Source organism: Gambusia affinis, linkage group LG19 (genome assembly GCF_019740435.1).
Source record: "Gambusia affinis linkage group LG19, SWU_Gaff_1.0, whole genome shotgun sequence".
NCBI lineage: Eukaryota > Metazoa > Chordata > Actinopteri > Cyprinodontiformes > Poeciliidae > Gambusia > Gambusia affinis.
In genome coordinates, this window is record NC_057886.1 from 4,828,987 (window position 1) to 4,846,379 (window position 17,393).

The 17,393-nt window shown below is 38.7% G+C and overlaps 2 protein-coding genes across 3 annotated transcripts; both read right to left on the reverse strand.

The window, feature by feature from the left end:
- Window positions 1-22: 22 nt before the first annotated feature.
- On the reverse strand, window positions 23-6,027 carry ankrd54 (ankyrin repeat domain 54). 2 transcript variants are annotated; one of them, XM_044100505.1, is made up of 8 exons: window positions 5,174-6,027; window positions 4,229-4,276; window positions 4,030-4,128; window positions 3,336-3,407; window positions 3,094-3,141; window positions 1,770-1,894; window positions 1,562-1,669; window positions 23-1,471 (listed from the first exon to the last, which is right to left on the reverse strand). In XM_044100505.1, exons 1-8 carry the CDS (start codon window positions 5,556-5,558, stop codon window positions 1,397-1,399), a joined length of 960 nt encoding a protein of 319 aa, XP_043956440.1. In that variant the 5' UTR covers window positions 5,559-6,027; the 3' UTR covers window positions 23-1,396. The 2 variants fall into 2 exon arrangements, 1 of the variants encoding a protein (XP_043956440.1); XR_006369105.1 differs by having other exon boundaries at window positions 1,331-1,471; window positions 3,336-3,402.
- Window positions 6,028-6,128: 101 nt separating this feature from the next.
- foxred2 (FAD-dependent oxidoreductase domain containing 2) lies at window positions 6,129-16,982 on the reverse strand. The gene is made up of 10 exons (XM_044100498.1): window positions 16,756-16,982; window positions 14,820-15,037; window positions 14,404-14,709; window positions 14,008-14,259; window positions 13,515-13,829; window positions 13,240-13,406; window positions 12,782-12,947; window positions 11,523-11,749; window positions 11,272-11,442; window positions 6,129-7,794 (listed from the first exon to the last, which is right to left on the reverse strand). The coding sequence occupies exons 2-10, from the start codon at window positions 15,032-15,034 to the stop codon at window positions 7,721-7,723; spliced, it is 1,893 nt and encodes a 630-aa protein (XP_043956433.1). The 5' UTR covers window positions 15,035-15,037; window positions 16,756-16,982; the 3' UTR covers window positions 6,129-7,720.
- Window positions 16,983-17,393: the final 411 nt, after the last annotated feature.

Here is a 17,393-nt window from a genome sequence, read left to right on the forward strand (position 1 = left end):
TGTCAAAGATAGAAACAAACAATCATAGCCAACGTACTGATTTATTGGTTCATACCGACTTTCAAATATTCTTTACAACACAGTTCACAGAGTCATTATGTACAGTAAAAAAAACAAAAGAAATAAGGCAATAAAACAAAGACACTTTGACAAGAAAATAAAAGTTACACCAGTTAAACTGTCAAACCATTATGTACTGTAATTATCACAGTATATTTATTGAGTTAGGCAAAAAGAAACATGTAAATCAGTCCACACAGTAAAGTCATAGTTCCACCAGACTTTAGGGGTTTTGTTGCCCGTTGTTTAAAAGTTGAACGACATTTTCTCAAAGATGCACCAAAAACTGGTGACCAGAACTGACAAGACGAGTCCAGCCAAGCATTACGACCAAACTGAAAATCAAACTTTTTTTTTTCCTGATCAATTAGCCGACCATGCCAAAAGGTCATGCTATCGACCCTCTTCGGTGTAGTAGCCGTTATTGAGAGAAGGTTCAGAGTTACTCTTTTGAAGAGTCTAGCGCTGAAATTTAGAAATGTTAGTTGTCTTCAGAAAATCTTACTTAAGATCACAGCAAGCATCATCCAAGAAATACACAGAGATTGATCGCGTTAGAAATGCTAACCGCACTAACTACTGGCGTAGGATGTGAAAACGACTTAAAACATTGTATTTTTTAAACAATAATGGCTTCCTGTTTTACTGCAGAGCTGAGTGACACCACTGCTCTCTCCGTCTCTCTCACACACAGACCTAATGCGATTGTTGGTCCGGTTCTAACAGAACTGCGTAATGATTGACTTCTTGAGAGTCCTGTACATAGTTGCCGTAAATGTATAAATAATTTAATAATTTGCCATATCTGGCATTTAATTAAAGTTTTTCTTCCTCATTCAAACACTACGTTGGAAACAGCTGCTATTTATACCGAATGCAGATTCCTTGCGGGGATAAAATAATATCTTTCATTGCAACTTCGACATATATTTTGAAGTGTGCTTAAAAAAAGTGAGTTATCACATATGCAGAAGAATTTGGCTGTATTCAGAGTGTTTCTTTACTTTACAATAAACATTTTACGCGGACGGATATATTTTTAATTTATTCAAACCTTGTAATAAATATAGTACTAGATAGTAATACTTATTGTAATGGTAGGTCAGAGCTTTGGAAAAAATCTGACGTGTGTATCTCTGATACTTATCAATACTTTTTTTCTTTTTTGCCTTGGTGAAAATAAAAAGCTGATGTCCGCAGCAGTCCCTTCAATAAATACTGACAGCCAATCCCAGTGCGGCGTTTGGACCTGTGGCCTCCTGGCCTAATACAGACAATTTGAGGCTCTGCATATTTAAAAAGGAGCTGCATGTCGGCTCTGTGTGCAGTCAATCTTCTACCTAGTATCCAGGTTCTGCTTCTGTAGACTAAGCGATGTGAAACTGGCCAGTAAATCAGTCACTTCGTCCACCTGAGAGAGAAAACAGAAAAGTAAACCTTTCTAAAAGTTTCATTGTGAATAGAGTTGAATGGAAAAACACCTGACGACTGTCCAGCTCACCTGCTCTCTGGTGCGTGTGTGCTGCAGCTGTGTTGAAATGTGCTCCAGTCTTTCTTTGGCCTCACTTTGGCCCATTAGGTTCAGGTACTCTCTGAGCATCTGGATAATCTGCAGGGGGGACAAAACGGCAGGTGAAACCGCAGCAGTCGCTATTGGCGACGCGTTGGGAGCGACGTGAGCGAGCCGAGGCCCCGAGCTGATTTTGTACCTGGGTGACTTCCCCTCGGAGGGTCTCCAGGCTGCGCGATTCTCCTTCCTGCAGAATGTTGAGCTTGGAGCGCGCCAGGTGCAGCGGGGTCCGTCCTGCGCGGTCGAGGGCGTCCACGCGAGCTCCTGAAGAAAAACGACAAAGAAGGAAAACCCTTCTAATTTCAGGCATAAAAAGAATTTGATCAACTTACTTTGAAAATCCACCTACATTTTGACAAACATTTTACAGTCTTTCTATTACCTGAAATGTAATTTTAGCTGGATGAGACTACATGTTTGACGAAAAACAATTAAAAAGTTTAGAACAAGCAGTAGCAAAACTTAACAGTATTATGTGTTTTCCAGGCGTATAGTGCTATTTTATATCACAATCAACCAACTGTGGCAACTTCAGTTGTTATAAAAAAGGTATATATTATGAAATAAACTACAGTAAAAGAAATTTGACTTCATATCTTAACACCTTGAAATTGGGCCTCTGTCTCTTTAAGAAATTCCTGCTCTTTCTGAAACTCCGCCTTCAGGAAGTCATCACAACATGGCTCCTCTGTTAACCGTCTAACAATGTTTAACTAGCTCGTATAATGAGCTCAGCAGATGCGCAGTTCCACCAGGTCTTTGCTAATTCCTGCGGACTAGTCTGAAGGAGCTGAGCAGAGGAGGGCTGCTCTGTGAGGCAGAACCTTAGAAACTGGAGGAGGAGCTTCGCTCAGGAAGGCGGGGCTAGATCCATCAAGGCGTTTAAAGGATTTCTCAAGCAGACATGGAAAAAAAAAAACAAAAAAAAACACGGCAACATTCCAGGGATGGTGTTGATGAGGGAATAACATGATGTAAAGCTACAAAAAAAAGTTGATTTTACATAACACTGGCCCTTTAAATAGAGTTTTCCAAGTTGGTGAAAATGATTATTGATTATTGCTTACTCTTGTTTGTTCATTTTTTGCTGTTTTAGTGTTTGACAGTTATTCAGTTTTCATTTTAGCTAGTAGTTCAGTTGAATGCTACTAGTCTAGTCAGTTTATTTATTAATGTACTTTAACTGGAAGGACAAATCATTTTTGAAAATGAGCTGTTTTATTTTGCATGTACAACTCGCTGTTCAAAGATCATCTGTGCTGAACTTGAATCCTTCATCTATTGTATTCAATAGCTAAGCCTCATCAGGCAGGTATTCATTCTTTAGTAATACTCATCCAAGTTACTAACTTTGTTAATAATCGCCTACGGCGTTTATAAATAGCTACTGATAAGCAAACGTATTGCTGTGAAAATAATAAAGTCAAAACTCAAGCATGTAAGTTTTCTACAAACAGTCTCACCTGATCTCAGCAGGGTGGTGATTACAGGCACGTGGTTGGTGCAGGCCGCTGCAGGGACACACCATGAAAATTATAAAACAATGCTACGAAATACGTAAGGTTTACAGAAATATAACTGAAGTATTATTGCTTTGGGCGTTTCTGTGCAGGTTGACCTTTAAGAAAAGCAGCTTAGTAAAAACCAGAGTCAGGCATTTTGTCCTGACCAGTTTTCACAGGTCAGGAGGACGCAGAGGTCTTACCCAGGTGCAGAGGGGTATTTCCCAGGCTGTCTCTCTGGTTGGGGTCGGCGCCATAACTCAACAACAGCTGCACTAAAGCAAGACAAGAATATCTGACATTAAACGTTCACAAGGAGGACGGCATATAAGGACTAATGTAGACAGGCAAAAAAAGGAGAGGAAATTTCCACCAAAAAACTTGAGATTAATCTCACAAATTTGAGAAAAAAAGAGGAAATGTCTGAGCTTGAAAAGTCAGATTTTTTTTTTTACTTTTGAAACTCAGTATTTTACACTTTTTCTTTTGTTAATTTCTAAGAGTAATTTCAACGTTTTTTTTTATTCTTACAGCAAGTTTTTGACTTTGCAAACTCAGAAAAGCCCAAGTTTTGTTTTGTTTTTTTCTAGAAAATTTCTAAGATTAATCCAAAAAAAAAAAAAGTTTGTTTTTTTTTAGCAAGTTTTTGACTTTTCAAAATTAAGTATCTCCACATTTCTTTTTCAAGAAAAATTCTTAAGATTAATCTCAAAATTTTAAAGATTTTTCTAGCAAATCTTTCGCTTGTCAAACTAAAAAATGTCAATTTTTTTTTTAGTAAATTCCTGAGATTAATATCAAAACTTTGTTTTTTTTTTCTTCCCAGAAAATTTTTTACATTTTTTTTTCTATCTAGCCCTATCATGTCGTCGTGGTTACCAGCTGCCAGTAACATACCGATGCTGTCGTTGCCATTGCAGGACGAGAAGTGAAGAGCCGTCCGGCCCTTGTCATCTGCAGCACACGGGTCGACGTCATCCTGCAGGAGCTTTCGCACTTAAAAAAAAAAACAAAAATAAAAGATACACAGAGAAAAAAAACTTAATTATTTATTTTGGTTCCGAACCTTTGAACTGTGTCACCTCGTCACGCGTACCTGTGTCTATGTCGTTGCTGTTGGCAGCTTCCCTCAGTCTTTTAGCAGCTGTGGAAAAAGATGGACAGGATTATGATTTCACCAACAGCCAATGTTACAATAGATAATGTTATTTAGGTAGATATAAATGTAAATTAATGCAATAATAAACACATTTAAAAAAAATAAAGTTTTTAAATTTATTTCCAAGCAACATTTTTACTTCTTAAAAATGTATTTGGTACAGATACAGTGCTAATTACTTTTATCTCCAATGTAATCGTTTTCAGGTTTAATACTAATTTGTAGCGTAAATTTTTGACATGGGTAATATGGCTCTCTGCCCCGGGTGGCGACGTATGAGGGGCCAATGACAAAAAATGAATAAGATATTTTCTGCCATTTTACACCGTGGCAAAGGTTTCTGTTACTGACTTTCACACTCAGCCCATATTTCTACTGCAAACCACGTGTGGCTGAAGTTAGTGTCTGATTCACACCATTAAAGGGCTATTTCAATGTTTTTGAATGTATTTATACATAAATCTTACATATATTCGCTGGTTAAACTTGAACTAAGTAGCTCAACATTAAACCCAGTCAATTTAAGCTTAAGAAAACTTTTATTCTTAATGGAGCAACACAAAACATTGATACTTAAACCTTTAAGTACCAACTTTGGTACTTAAATTATGCATTGTATCTTCTTATTGCCAGTATTATTTATTATTCTGTTGCTTCCTTGTTTTGGATTATTTAAGATGATTATTTTCTGATTTTTTAAGCTCTCAAATGAACAAAAATAAAAAAAAATTGTCCCTGTACACTAATATTACAAAGTGACAGCTGATTGGATTTGTTCAGTCTGAATGTGTCGTCTGGCATTTATTGCATGATTTATAGATTTTTGTTATGTGGATTCTAATTATTTTGGATATACATTTTTAACACGACGGTCCTTCTTACCGTAAATGTCTTTTCCAATGGGACCCAGGTTCCTTACGGCTCTCTGGTGCCTCCTGGCCCTGCTCCCCGCTATCTTCCCCAGCCTGCTCGATTCGGCGACCGGCTCGAACTCACCTCGCCCCGGCTCCCACAAAAGGTGCAGGTACTTGAGCTCTTTGTCGTCTCTCGATCCGACTCGACCCAATACCATTTTGCCTTCCCCTGTCCCACTGATCCCGAACCCCACAGATGCTGCTGCCGCTTCTGCGCCCAAGTCCTCCATCCTTTCTGCGGAGCTCCGCGGCTCCGCTTCCCGGCTCTCACCCCCGGCTACGTATCCTAGCATGCATTCCCCGTCGGAGATGGCTCGGTTATTTTCCGAAACGACAGAGCTCCATCCGTCCATGTTTTTTTCCCCCTTACATAGGTAGCTCAGTTTATAATCGTGTGTCCTTACAAGTTCTACCAGCCAGGAAACACGGCTCTCAATAGAATTTGGAGGCAGCCATTAACGTACCGTCACTAATACGTCTGAGAGAGATTGCATGAAGAGTCATGAACTCTCTTACAAAAGCAGTCCCGTCATATCTTAAGTTCAACTATTAAAACAAAACCTTCAACCAAGATGTCAGCTATTTTACAATTTACATGTTGTTGTGTCAAAGTAGTTACAGAGACAGCTATTGGACAATGATTAGTTTAAAAAAACTAACAACCAATCAGAATTTATGATATTTACACGTTACTCTCCACTAGCGTCAACCCAACAAAACAGCCAATCAAAAGGTACCAGTGGAGGACCAATCAGCGTCCAACAGCCGCTGAAAATACGGTAGCGAGATAAAAGTCTGTACGTCAATGTCGCCGCCATGTTGTGGGTGACGTTTTAGTTGAAACGTGCAAAAAACAAAACAAAACAAAAAAACAAAACATTCTTACTATTCAGGAAAAGGGAAATAATAGGAAAGATTTTGTATTAAAATTCAACACAGTTTATTTAGGTTACACCAGTGTGGCACTGATATTTGGTTCTGGAGGGTACCGTCATGTGAAGGTGAAAAAGACAATAAAAACACAGACAAATTTAGTAAAAAAGGTTTTAGAGGGGGCAATAACAGCTATAATTCCTTTTGGTAAAGGGGACAGGAAATTAAGAGTAAAGACACAAATATGGCAACAACAAAGAGGATTGAAGATAAGAAAGAAAGGAGTTTATATAAAATGCACAACTCAATGTTAGTCAAAAGTAGAAGGAAAGAAATAATGATGAATTTAAGAGTAGGTCATATCTTTTTAAATGACATTTTATGTCTAATTGGGAGAAATACTCACGATTAATGTGAAGGATGTGGGGAGAAAGAAAACAAAAACATGATGAATTGTACAACATGTGAGCCTGAAAGGGAGAAACTGAGAAAAAGAGGAAGAAGGACAGGGCAGGAACTGAGTATGAAATGAATGTTGGGAACTGAAGGAAACATAGTGGATATTTGGAGATTAAGCAAAGCATTATTTATCTAAAAAATAGAATTTAATGAAAAAGTTGAATTAAATCGATGGAGTGTTGCTACACACTCATGTACAGTAGGTGGTGGTATGCGCCTGAAAGTTGCATGTGAAACGCAATAAAAGAAAAGAAGAAAGACATGCATGTACCTGTGTATGTACAGTCCTTAATGTTATAAAACAAACAAAAAAAACATTGTAACTGGCTTTTGTAAAGGTGATTCTGCCTCTCACTGACTGGTTGACAATACTGAAAAAGCATTATAATATACCGTATTATGTATGTAAAACCCAGGTAAAATATGAATAAAACATTTGTGAAACTCAATTATATAAAATAAATATTTTAACATAATAATTGATCTTTGAAGTAACAAGTAACATCTTCCAGTGACTTTGCAACCAGCAGGTTATGACTAAAATAAAAAAACTTGCAAAAGCAAGGCTTCAATGGAAAACCACTTTTGTTGTAGTCTAACATTGCCTAAAAATTAAGGAAAAAAAAAAAAAGAAAGTTTTGAGCTGAAAAAAATTGCCCATGGTGGCAATAAAGATAAATTTCTCTAGCATAAGGATAAAAATATTTGATCTTCCTGAGAAAATGAGAAAAGCTCAATGGCATTTTCCGGCCGCTGTAGACAGGGGGGGAAAAAAAGGGAAGAGTAAATTTCCTCCAAGAAACTCAGAAATTTTGAGATTAAGAAAATTGTACATTTCAGAATTTTTTTCTCGCAAGTTTTTAACTTTTCAAACACATACATTTCCAAATGTTTTTTTTGTCTGGAAAATTTCTGAGATTACTCCCAAAATTTCAGAGTTTTTTTTTTTTTTTTTTTTTTGCAGAAATTTACCCTCTGTTTTATTTTTTACATGCCGTCTACAACGGCTATAATCCGCCGTCGTACAGAACATTATTTTGCGGGTAATACAATCAGAGGTCAGGCGTCCAGAGGACACGGATGCTCCAGCTGATCCCAGATGGCTTGGAAAAGCCGGGTTTGCTCCTGTTCCGGCGGCGATTTGCCCGGCTGGCACCCGGTGGACGCTGCGCTGTGCGACGCCCTACCGAGTCAAATATCCCTGCTGACAAAACAGCGGCGGCTTACGGTGCGTGAGAGCTGAGCGGAAACAGTTTTCTGGAACGCAAGAAGAGACACAAACAAAGATGAGGAACTTATAAAGAGGATTAAAGAGAAACTGAACTGAGGAATTTGCCTTTGGAAGGTTTGGTTCAGAAATCTGAACTGAATGTTAATACAAGACCAGGAAGATGTGCTTTGAACCACTGTGGCGGCAGCGTCAACAAATCCAGGCCATCAGCTGAGCTTCCTTAGAGGGAAAAGGTCTTTACTGGGTGACATCCAAAACTGCCACTGTGTTCTGTTACGACTACTGCAAAACTGGAATTTGCAGTTTTGAGCGACAGAATAAAGCATCTGTATCTAAACTGGATCCATATGATGGCCAGTGTAGAGAGAAAAGAAGGAGTCAATATCTGCCCAAAAAAAAAAATCTCTTTTTTTTTTAGAAAAAAAAAACAACTTGGAAATTTTTTTACTTTAGAAACTCAGAAATTTCCTTGTTCTCTTTTTTGTAGAACATTTCGGTGTTCTCTAGAAAAGTTCTGAAATTAATCTCAAATTTCCTGAGTTTTTTGGTAGAAATGTCTTCCTCCTCCTCCCCTCCATCAGCCCCGCTACACCGTTGTAGTCTTCTGAAGTCCACTTTTTTTTTTTTTGTCAATCCACTCTTACATGAAACTGTATGAAACTGAATGCACACAAGCACATAAAGAAATAATACATGTTCTGCCTTTTCACCATCTGAGCCTTGAAATATGTGCATCTTTTTTATTATTGTTACCGCTTTTCTTGTCTTCCAGATTCACACTTAGAATTATTATTTTTTTTTAATTATATCTTTATTGGTTCTCGAGAAAGTATCATTTACATGACAATAGGCATCACCAAACTAACTTCAACATTAGAAATAAGATTAACATATAAACCATTGCCTTATAACAGTCAAATCAAAAATGTAACTACACTTCTCTGAGAAAGATTTTAAAGTGATTATAAAGAAAAGAAAGTGTGAAAGAAAAAAAACTAAGGAAGAAGAAAGAGAAAAAAAAAAGAAAAAAAAAAGGGGAATACAGTAACAAAACAATATAATATAAAATAATTATAAAGCGTGGCTATTCTAGGAGAGTGGATTGCTGAGGAAGTTTAACAAGTTTGGTCTTTAAAAATGAAATCAGGTCTTTTAGGTTTTACATAGTCTACCCAAATCTTCCAACACTGATCAAATTGTTCAGTCCTGTGATTGAGAGGCTGTTATTTTTCCCATTTCATAGATGTTGAATGTTATGTTAATCCAGTCGTCTAATGTTGGTTTGTCATGTGATAACCATTTTCTTGTAATGTTTTTCTTACTTGCTGTTAATAAAATAGTCATCAGATATTTGTTTCTTTTTATGGCGTCTTGAGGAATTATACCTAAATACATAAGCTTGAACTCCAAAGGAATGTTTTCTTGTAGAGCACTTTTTATCTCTTTCCAGTAATGTTTTATAATTGGGCAGTCCCAGAAGACATGATAATGGTTCGCATTTTGATTTCTACATTTTCTCCAACATGCAGGAGGATTTCCATCATAGTGACATTTCTGAGCAGGTGTGATAAAGAATCTTACCAAATTTTTCCATCCAAATTCTTGCCATTGTAGTGATTTATTATATGTCCATTGATATCTCCATATTATTGTCCATTCCTCCTCTGTTATTGTCAAATTGCCCTCTCTCTCCCATCTTGTTTTGATTTGTAGGGTTGAATTGTTTTTTAGGTCTATAAGGTTTTTATAAATAAGCGAGATAATTTTCCCTTTAATTTTTGATTTATAGGCGTTAATAAAAATTTCCATTAAGTTCATCTTCTTGTCAGTGATTGGTTTAATTTTAAAGCTAACAAAATTCCTTATTTGCAAATATCGATAAAAGTCCTGTTTGTCCAAAGAATATTTTCTTTTGAGTGTTTCGAAATCATTTAAGATGTTGTTGTTCATTATTGTGCACAGAGCAGTGATTCCCTTGGATGTCCATTCCTTAAATCTGGCATCCAGTTTGTTTGGTGTGAAGTCTGAATCATATGCGATCCATTTTATGATTGTCAAGTCGTTCTCAAGTGCATTTTCTTTAACAATAGTCTTCCATGCTCTAAGGGTTGTTTTCATCCATTGGTTATCTATATTATTTATGAAACCCTGTAGATTTGCATCAGCTAGAATTGCCTGCACAGGAATGGGTGTCGCCTTTGTTTCAATAGTTTTCCATTGAGCATTATATGTTGGGTCGCAACAGTATATCAATGTTCTTGCTTGTGCTGCTAAATAATAATCTCTAAAGGAAGGCAAACCCCAGCCTCCCATTTTCTTTTCCAGTTGCAATACCTTATATCCAATTCTAGGTCTTTTACCTTGCCAAATATATCTTGATAGTAGTTTGTCCCATTCATGAAAAACTTTTGGATTTATTTCAATTGGCAAAGTTTGGAATAAATATAACAATCTGGGCAGTATGTTCATCTTAATCGAGTTAATTCTTGAGCCAAAACTTAGAAAAGGAGTAAGATTCCATCTTGTGATATCTTCTTTAATTCTTTTTGTATGGGGACATAATTATATTCAAATAGTTTTCAAAGGTCCTTTGGTATAGTAATGCCTAGATATTTAAAGTGGTCAGTGTGCCAGGTTAAGGGGTACTTGTTTTGGATTTCCTGAGTTGGAGTATAATTATAAGACAGTAACTGAGTTTTGTTAATATTAATTTTGTATCCTGATAGTTGACCAAATTGTTCGAATAATTGCAGCTTAGAAATTTTTAATAACTCGGCATATTGAGGACATTTCTGTTCTAAGGTAAAAGAAAAGATCTTGGTTTCCACTCAAGTGATTCTACCACAACAAGTTGTGATTTTAATATGTTGTTAAATATTGTTCTACCCAGAGGAGTTCTGGGTAGAAAATTTTTTACAGACAAGATTTTCTTTCCATCTTAAATGTAAAATTTCTATGAATTTTTTTGCAAATATTTGGCTTAATTACTTCTGAGTGTCTTGTTCTTTCAGTAAATGGCCTTTTCTCGAGTCCACTTAACGATTAATCGGTTATTAAATTAGTTGACGATTAATTAAAAAAATTGATTAATCAGCATTAATTCGATTAATCGTTTCAGCCCAAGGAGGACAAAAAGCAAAATAGTTTAAATATCGCTCAGCCGTTTGTAAAAGATTTCCTTACTTTTTGGTGCTTGGTGATCAGCCAGTGCTTAGACGTTGAACCTATTTCATCTAGCGATATTATCTACTAATATGTCTACATATGTGCGATAAACAATAGTCACCCCACGGTTGATAACTTAGCAACTTTGTCGTTACTTTCAGCGACTTTTTACACCAAACAAATCTGTATCGGCTTTTTCAAGATCAACGATCGGCCGGAATACTACAATCGGCGTGCCCCTAATATTTTCACTCAACTAAATAGTAGGAATGGTAATTTTGATCACACCAGGAAAAGTTAGGGGTAAATCATACGCTCTGTAAATCATACAGGTCTACCTGTGCTGAAGGCCCTCAGGTCAGAGTGGACACAGTGCTCCAGGAAGCGCCGCAGAGGCTGGATGTGAGACAGCGGAGTGTCCCACTCTGCGAGGAAGTCCTCAACCATGTGATGAATCGCCTTCGGCCTCGGCAAAGGCCAGCCGTGGGGACGCGTCTTCATGTCCTGCTCTGTAAGAGAGACAAAAATAAACAACAATAAACCCAAATTCCTGAACCACAAAGCCTTATCACGACGGCAGCATCTATACCTGTAGGGAGCGAGTCGTAGTAGTATAAAACAGGGTGGAGGAAGTTGGATTTCCAAGCCTCGGTCCAGTCGGTTTCGGACCTGCCGAGCCCCAGGTAGTCTATCTTCCTCTTCCCGTACTGCATGACCAGAACTATCAGTCCCTGACTGGACACGTCATGGCCGGAGAGAGAGGGGAACCGGGGCAAAGCCTGGAGCAGAAACTCTTCCACGTACTCACAGTGGGAGCTAAAAGGCGAGGAAACCAGGCGACACGTGCAAACAGTGCAGAAAGGAGTCACGTTAAATACATGCCATTCGTTTTAGTCTGAAAAATAAAGAGTATGAACGTTTGAAACAGGAACATTTGTAGGAAGCAGGGCTGTAACTAATGATTATTTTAGTTATTGCTTATCGTCACCTTAATAAAACAATGGCCTAAGGATTTTTTTTTTTTTTTTTTTTTTTTTTTAACCAAAAGATTATTTAGGCAAAAAACAAAAAAACACTTGGGCTGTTATGTTAGGAAGGTGACATTATTCTGACGATTTTTCTGAAGATTAATCGATTAATCGGATAAAAATATGGCCACATTTGGCAGATTTTTCATTGAACCTTTTTTAATGTTAGAAATACATTAAAATACGGAAATAAATAACTCAATTCCTTTTTTAAAAAAGCAAATAAACATTTTGTTTTCCAAACTACAATAGCAGTTTTCCATAAGTGAACATGTGACAAGCAGAAAGTTTAGAACTGATCTGTTGATTTTATTTTATTTTTTTGCATTAACTGATTAATAATTAAGTAGAAAAAGGTCCTTAGTAGGAGAATTTTTTTTTTTTTACATATTTTCAAACCTGGTGAAACTAAAACTGCCACATGAGGAGCTCTGGGTGAAACATATACAGACAAATATATATATCTTTTTTCTTTTCATCTTAAATGTAAAATATATCCATTCTTTCCACAGTTTTTTCTGAGTAAAGTTCTTCTTTCAGCAAATGGCCTTTTTTGGAGTCTTTATACTCCAGTTAGTGGTAGATTGGTTGGTGATTATTTCAGTAATTGATTAATCAGACTAATCGTTTCAACCCCAGTTGCATGAATAGCAAAATACAAGCAAAAGTATCCATAAACTCCTGAACTGTTTTCAAGTCATTGGTCAATTCTGACCTCTTCTTCCCTGTTTGCCATGTCCGCTCCATGGCTAACCTCCAAAATGGCCGCCGAGTAAACAACGATTCCAAAGCTCAAGACATCAGAGAATCGTCTCCTCACCCTCGGAGAAGAATAACGTCCCCAAGCGTCTCGAACATCTGGTACGGTCCGGAGGCCTCCCCGACCCGCTTCAGGATCCAGGACATCAGCTGCGTTGTCATAAGTCTGGTCGATGGCCACGTGTTGCCGTGGTGACGGTATTCCAGCACACGGTGAACGGCTCGGGCTGAGGCAGAGAGGTCGAGGGGCATATTTGAACATTTAAATGACGTGAAGGGACGGAAGTGTGGCAGCTGGGCGCTACCAACCACCGTCGCTCGCTTCTACAAATTGGAATCAACGTTCCGAACCGGGCTTTCATCGTATCGTTTATCATTTATTCCAAGACATTTCTTATCCTGATAAGGTTTTGGATTTGTCGCTGTCACAATAAACTCCAATCAATTAATGGTTTTTGTCGTTATCACAATAGGACCACAAATTGTTGTGATAAAAATGTTTCTGAACCTTTTTCTGACCTGTGTAACGGAATCCGTGGACGAAGCCCCCAGCAGAGGATCGGTAGTCTCTGGAGTGGGAGGCAGTTCCCAACAGGAACAAACCGGGGGTGTTCTTCCCCTCGTACCACGCCGTCACACCCGGCAGTCTCCCTTTCGCGTTTTCGCTGGGCGGCGGCCGTGCCGAGCTGAGGAGATTGACGTGAAGAAGCAGAAGAAGAAGAAGAAGAACAAAAGACGTTCTTTAGGAATGAGTCGACAGGTACTCCAGGAAGCTCGGTTCTGCTGATCCATACCTGTCGAAAATGCTGAAGTTGAACCTGAAGCCAAGGCAGCGGATCACCCGGTCGTAGGGTTTGCGCAGAGAGAAGTTGTCGATGTGGTCCGGAAGCTCGTCCCGAGGTTCGTCGGAACCTTTCCCCTCGTCACCGTTCTGCTTGAACTGCCTTAAGTTTAGATAGAACTTGTCTCTCGTCTCTGGATTCGTTCTTCCTGACCTCTTCCTGCCCCTTTCCTCCTGCTTGGTGATGACTACGTCCTCCAAGCGAGCCTCTGCCAGACCGTCAAGAGATTTCAACTGGTACGTGTCTAATACCTCGTTATTAACAGCCCTGGAAAGAATAAATGAAGCAAAAGTAGGTTTTCTCCCAGTCATGTAAAAAACACAATAGTAAATAGTCCTTATCGTCACGTTTATTGTTGTCACCACAGTACCACATCGCCCCCGCCTTAACTCTGAGCCGATTTATCGGTGCAGCCCTACTTTCCTGTGTTTACGCCTTTCTTTACCTGAGGTCTCCAACGTAATGCGTCTGCCAGGCCAGCCGGACGGTGCTGGAGCTGAGCATATGCACCCGGCTCGCTCTCCCCAAGATGCTCTGGGCGGTTTCGAAGGCGGAGTTTCCTTTCCCCAGGATCAGCACGGCCTGGTCCTTGTAGTCGTCAGGGTTGGTGGAGATGGACTCGTAGCCCTCGGCCAGGTCCGACCCGGCAAACTCTACCTCCTGAGGAACCCACAGGCCCGTGGCTACCAGGAGGACGCTGGAGCAGAAATGAACAACTTTAAGATTTTCATTTGAAAAGAAAATTGAGTTCCAGCATCGCTATTCTTAGAAAATACATTCCCTACATGTTGACTTTGAAAACATGTGAGAAAGTTCAATTTGTCTTGTTCTTATGAGTTACCGGCATGAGTAATCTGCTGCGTGTTGATCGGTGAGGACGTAGCTCCTTCCTGTGGCTGACCGCACCGACCTGATCCGGCCGACGTCCACGCCGTATTTCACCTTCAACCCCAACTCCCTCTCAAACGTCGACAGATAGAGAGGAAAGGCGTCGGCCGGCGGGTAGAACTCCCCACTCACCCTTTTGAACAGCAGGTCCGGCTTATCGCTCAGCAGAGAGTTCCAGTCGTGCCGCAGGTTGAACTCTGCGTTGTGTCTTCCTGTGTGGATTTTGTTAATGCTAATCAGCTTCCTGTGCCTGGGATATCTTTAAACACAGAAAACAAGAGAGAGAAAGAGAGAAACAAAACAAAACAATGACTTGCTTTAGAATATGACACCTTCTCATGGATTAAAGGATCTCATAAGGTTTCCCACTTGTTGAAGAAGCTGCCCGGACCGGAGTTCCTCTCCAGGATGATGTAGTCCCGTCTTGCCTTGGAGAGAAAGAACCCCATCTGCAGGCCAGCAGGTCCGGCTCCGAGCACACAGTAGTGGTAGTGGCTGGTGCCATTGTGGAGATAATCGTTGAGGGAGGTTAGGACAAGGCCGACCAAGGTAAAAAGGATGAAACACAGAAGGTTTGCCTCCATAACCTAATGGGATAGGAAGAAGAGTGGCAATGAGAAAATGTGTGATGCGGGTGGGGTATAACGAAGGATAAGGCTTGAATGCAAAATTTCAGTTTAAACTTTAACTGCACAAATTTGTGTACTAATGCAATATTAACAATGTTAACAGAATTCACTTGACACCATATACAGTCATATTCAACAAATTAGAATATCCGTTCTGATAATGCTGCTTTGTCAGGCACAAACCTGGGCTCCGCTAACTAAAATGTTAGCTGTGCTGCTAATCTTAATCATAAACATTAGTTCTGCTAGCACTAAAGCGATACACCAACACGGTATTAAGCGGGAGCTAATGCTAAGGCGCTAACTTCAATTCTAATTACATCTGCCTGTAAAGTCTATAACCTTTCAGCATCAATTTAGCTTTGATATTTTAATTTACATGTTCTACTCTCCCCTTATATATTGTATTTATGTATTTATTTTTTTCACTACTGTCAGGTGTTTATTTTGTTCCTGTATGCTTCTTGTTTTAAGATAATAGGAAAAGAAAAGAAAGCGAACAAAAGAATAGGAAACGGAAATGCTGTGTAAATGCTCTTCACTTCAAAATAAGAGCATGGATATAAACATGTAACTACTTGAAGAAATCAGTCAATAAAACTTCAAAACACACGTTTGACTTTATTCAGCTGAGAGTTAACAAAAACAGCCAGATACATAAAAACAAAAATGTATCCATAAACATTAATTTAGGAGAAGCTAATGTTTTCAAAGTTAGCAAAAGTGCTAACTGGAAAATGAGCAGAAATGCTAAATCTGGTCAGATTAATAGCACCGTTTTAAAAATAGCAACCTTTAAACAGATACTAAGCACATTTTTCATTAAGCTCACATTTATTAAAAGGTTTTTTTTATTAGTCTGATGTGACATTCCAATCTTATATCACATGTTTTTATACATTTAATTAAATAATCAATAACAAACCGGAATAATACTATTCCTGTCTTTATTTGTTTGCTGACACTTGTTTACATGTTTGAAACACAGATTTTATCATCGTTATTAGCTGTATGCGCACAATAATGAAACTTAAAAACATGAGTGATGTGGATAATTAATCTATAAAGTATGCACTCATAGGGAACTAAATTACAAAACTAAATTTAACTTTTCAGTAATATTCAAATTCAATATGACTGTATATGCTGATACTTAACATGTACTAAAATGTTAAGATATATTTTGTGTGGTTTTTTTTTTGTTTGTTTTGTTTTTTTAGAAACTGGCTGAACAGTCAGACAATAGAAAGACCCTTTCATACAAGTGGGGTTGGTTTTGTTTTGTTTTGTGTGATATTTTTAGTGCTCAATAAACGACAGCTTTCTGTGGACCAGTATCCCCCCAGCTCTCCATGAACTCCTTAGCCTCGTTTCCCCCAACCCTGGTCCTCAAGGCACACTGCCCTGCCTCTTTTAGATGTTTCCCTGCTTCAACGCACCCCATTCAGACGTTTTCAATTCAACAAAACCCTGTTAATTAGCCAACAATTCAATTAATGTGTGTTGAAGCAAAAGAAAGCCTAAAACAAGCAGGACAGTGAGCCTTGAAGACCAGGGTTGGGAAACACTGCCGTAGCAGATGCTACGTCTCCCTGCTGGGGATGCGGAGCAGATGAGACGCCGCTGTTAGCGCCACATATCAATCAAAGATGGAGGATTAACGAAAAGAGCGTCACCTTCTACATGAGTTGGCGCCTCTCTCGCCACATCAGATATGTTGAAACGGCAGCATGTTTGCTATCATAAGGCCTTTACAAGCGCGCTGACAGTGCAGTCCTCGGTAAATTTCCACCAGCAGCCGTCTTCCACCCCGGGCCATGAAAACCGGTGGAAACCAATGAGAGCTGCCTGCTAAAGGGGGCGTAGTCAGAGGAAAACCATAGAAAACAGTGGAGCGAGTCATATTTCAAATTCGCTTAAAGAGACCCTTTATACAAAATATCTGACATGTAACAAGCAAGTTGGAGTAATATATAAAAAAAATAATACTGTCGCTTCAGATTTTATTCCATCAACACTCCAGATATACGCTATATGACATGTTGAATAAATCTTTTACATTTTGATGGACTCCCTTTGCTACGGAAGAGGATTAGGGCCATGTATTGTGAAGTTAATTGTTGCGATAACTGAAGGTAATAAAACCACCACTAGAGAATTGTAGTGATAGTTAAACTGTGATTAGTGACTAACAGAGAGAAGAAGCGTGAGAAACACCCATTGTGAGGATATTTGTGCTGAGCAACAATAAAGTAAAAGAGTTTTGTTAGAAGTTTAGCTATGGAGCTTCTGTAAACAATAACAGCACTATACG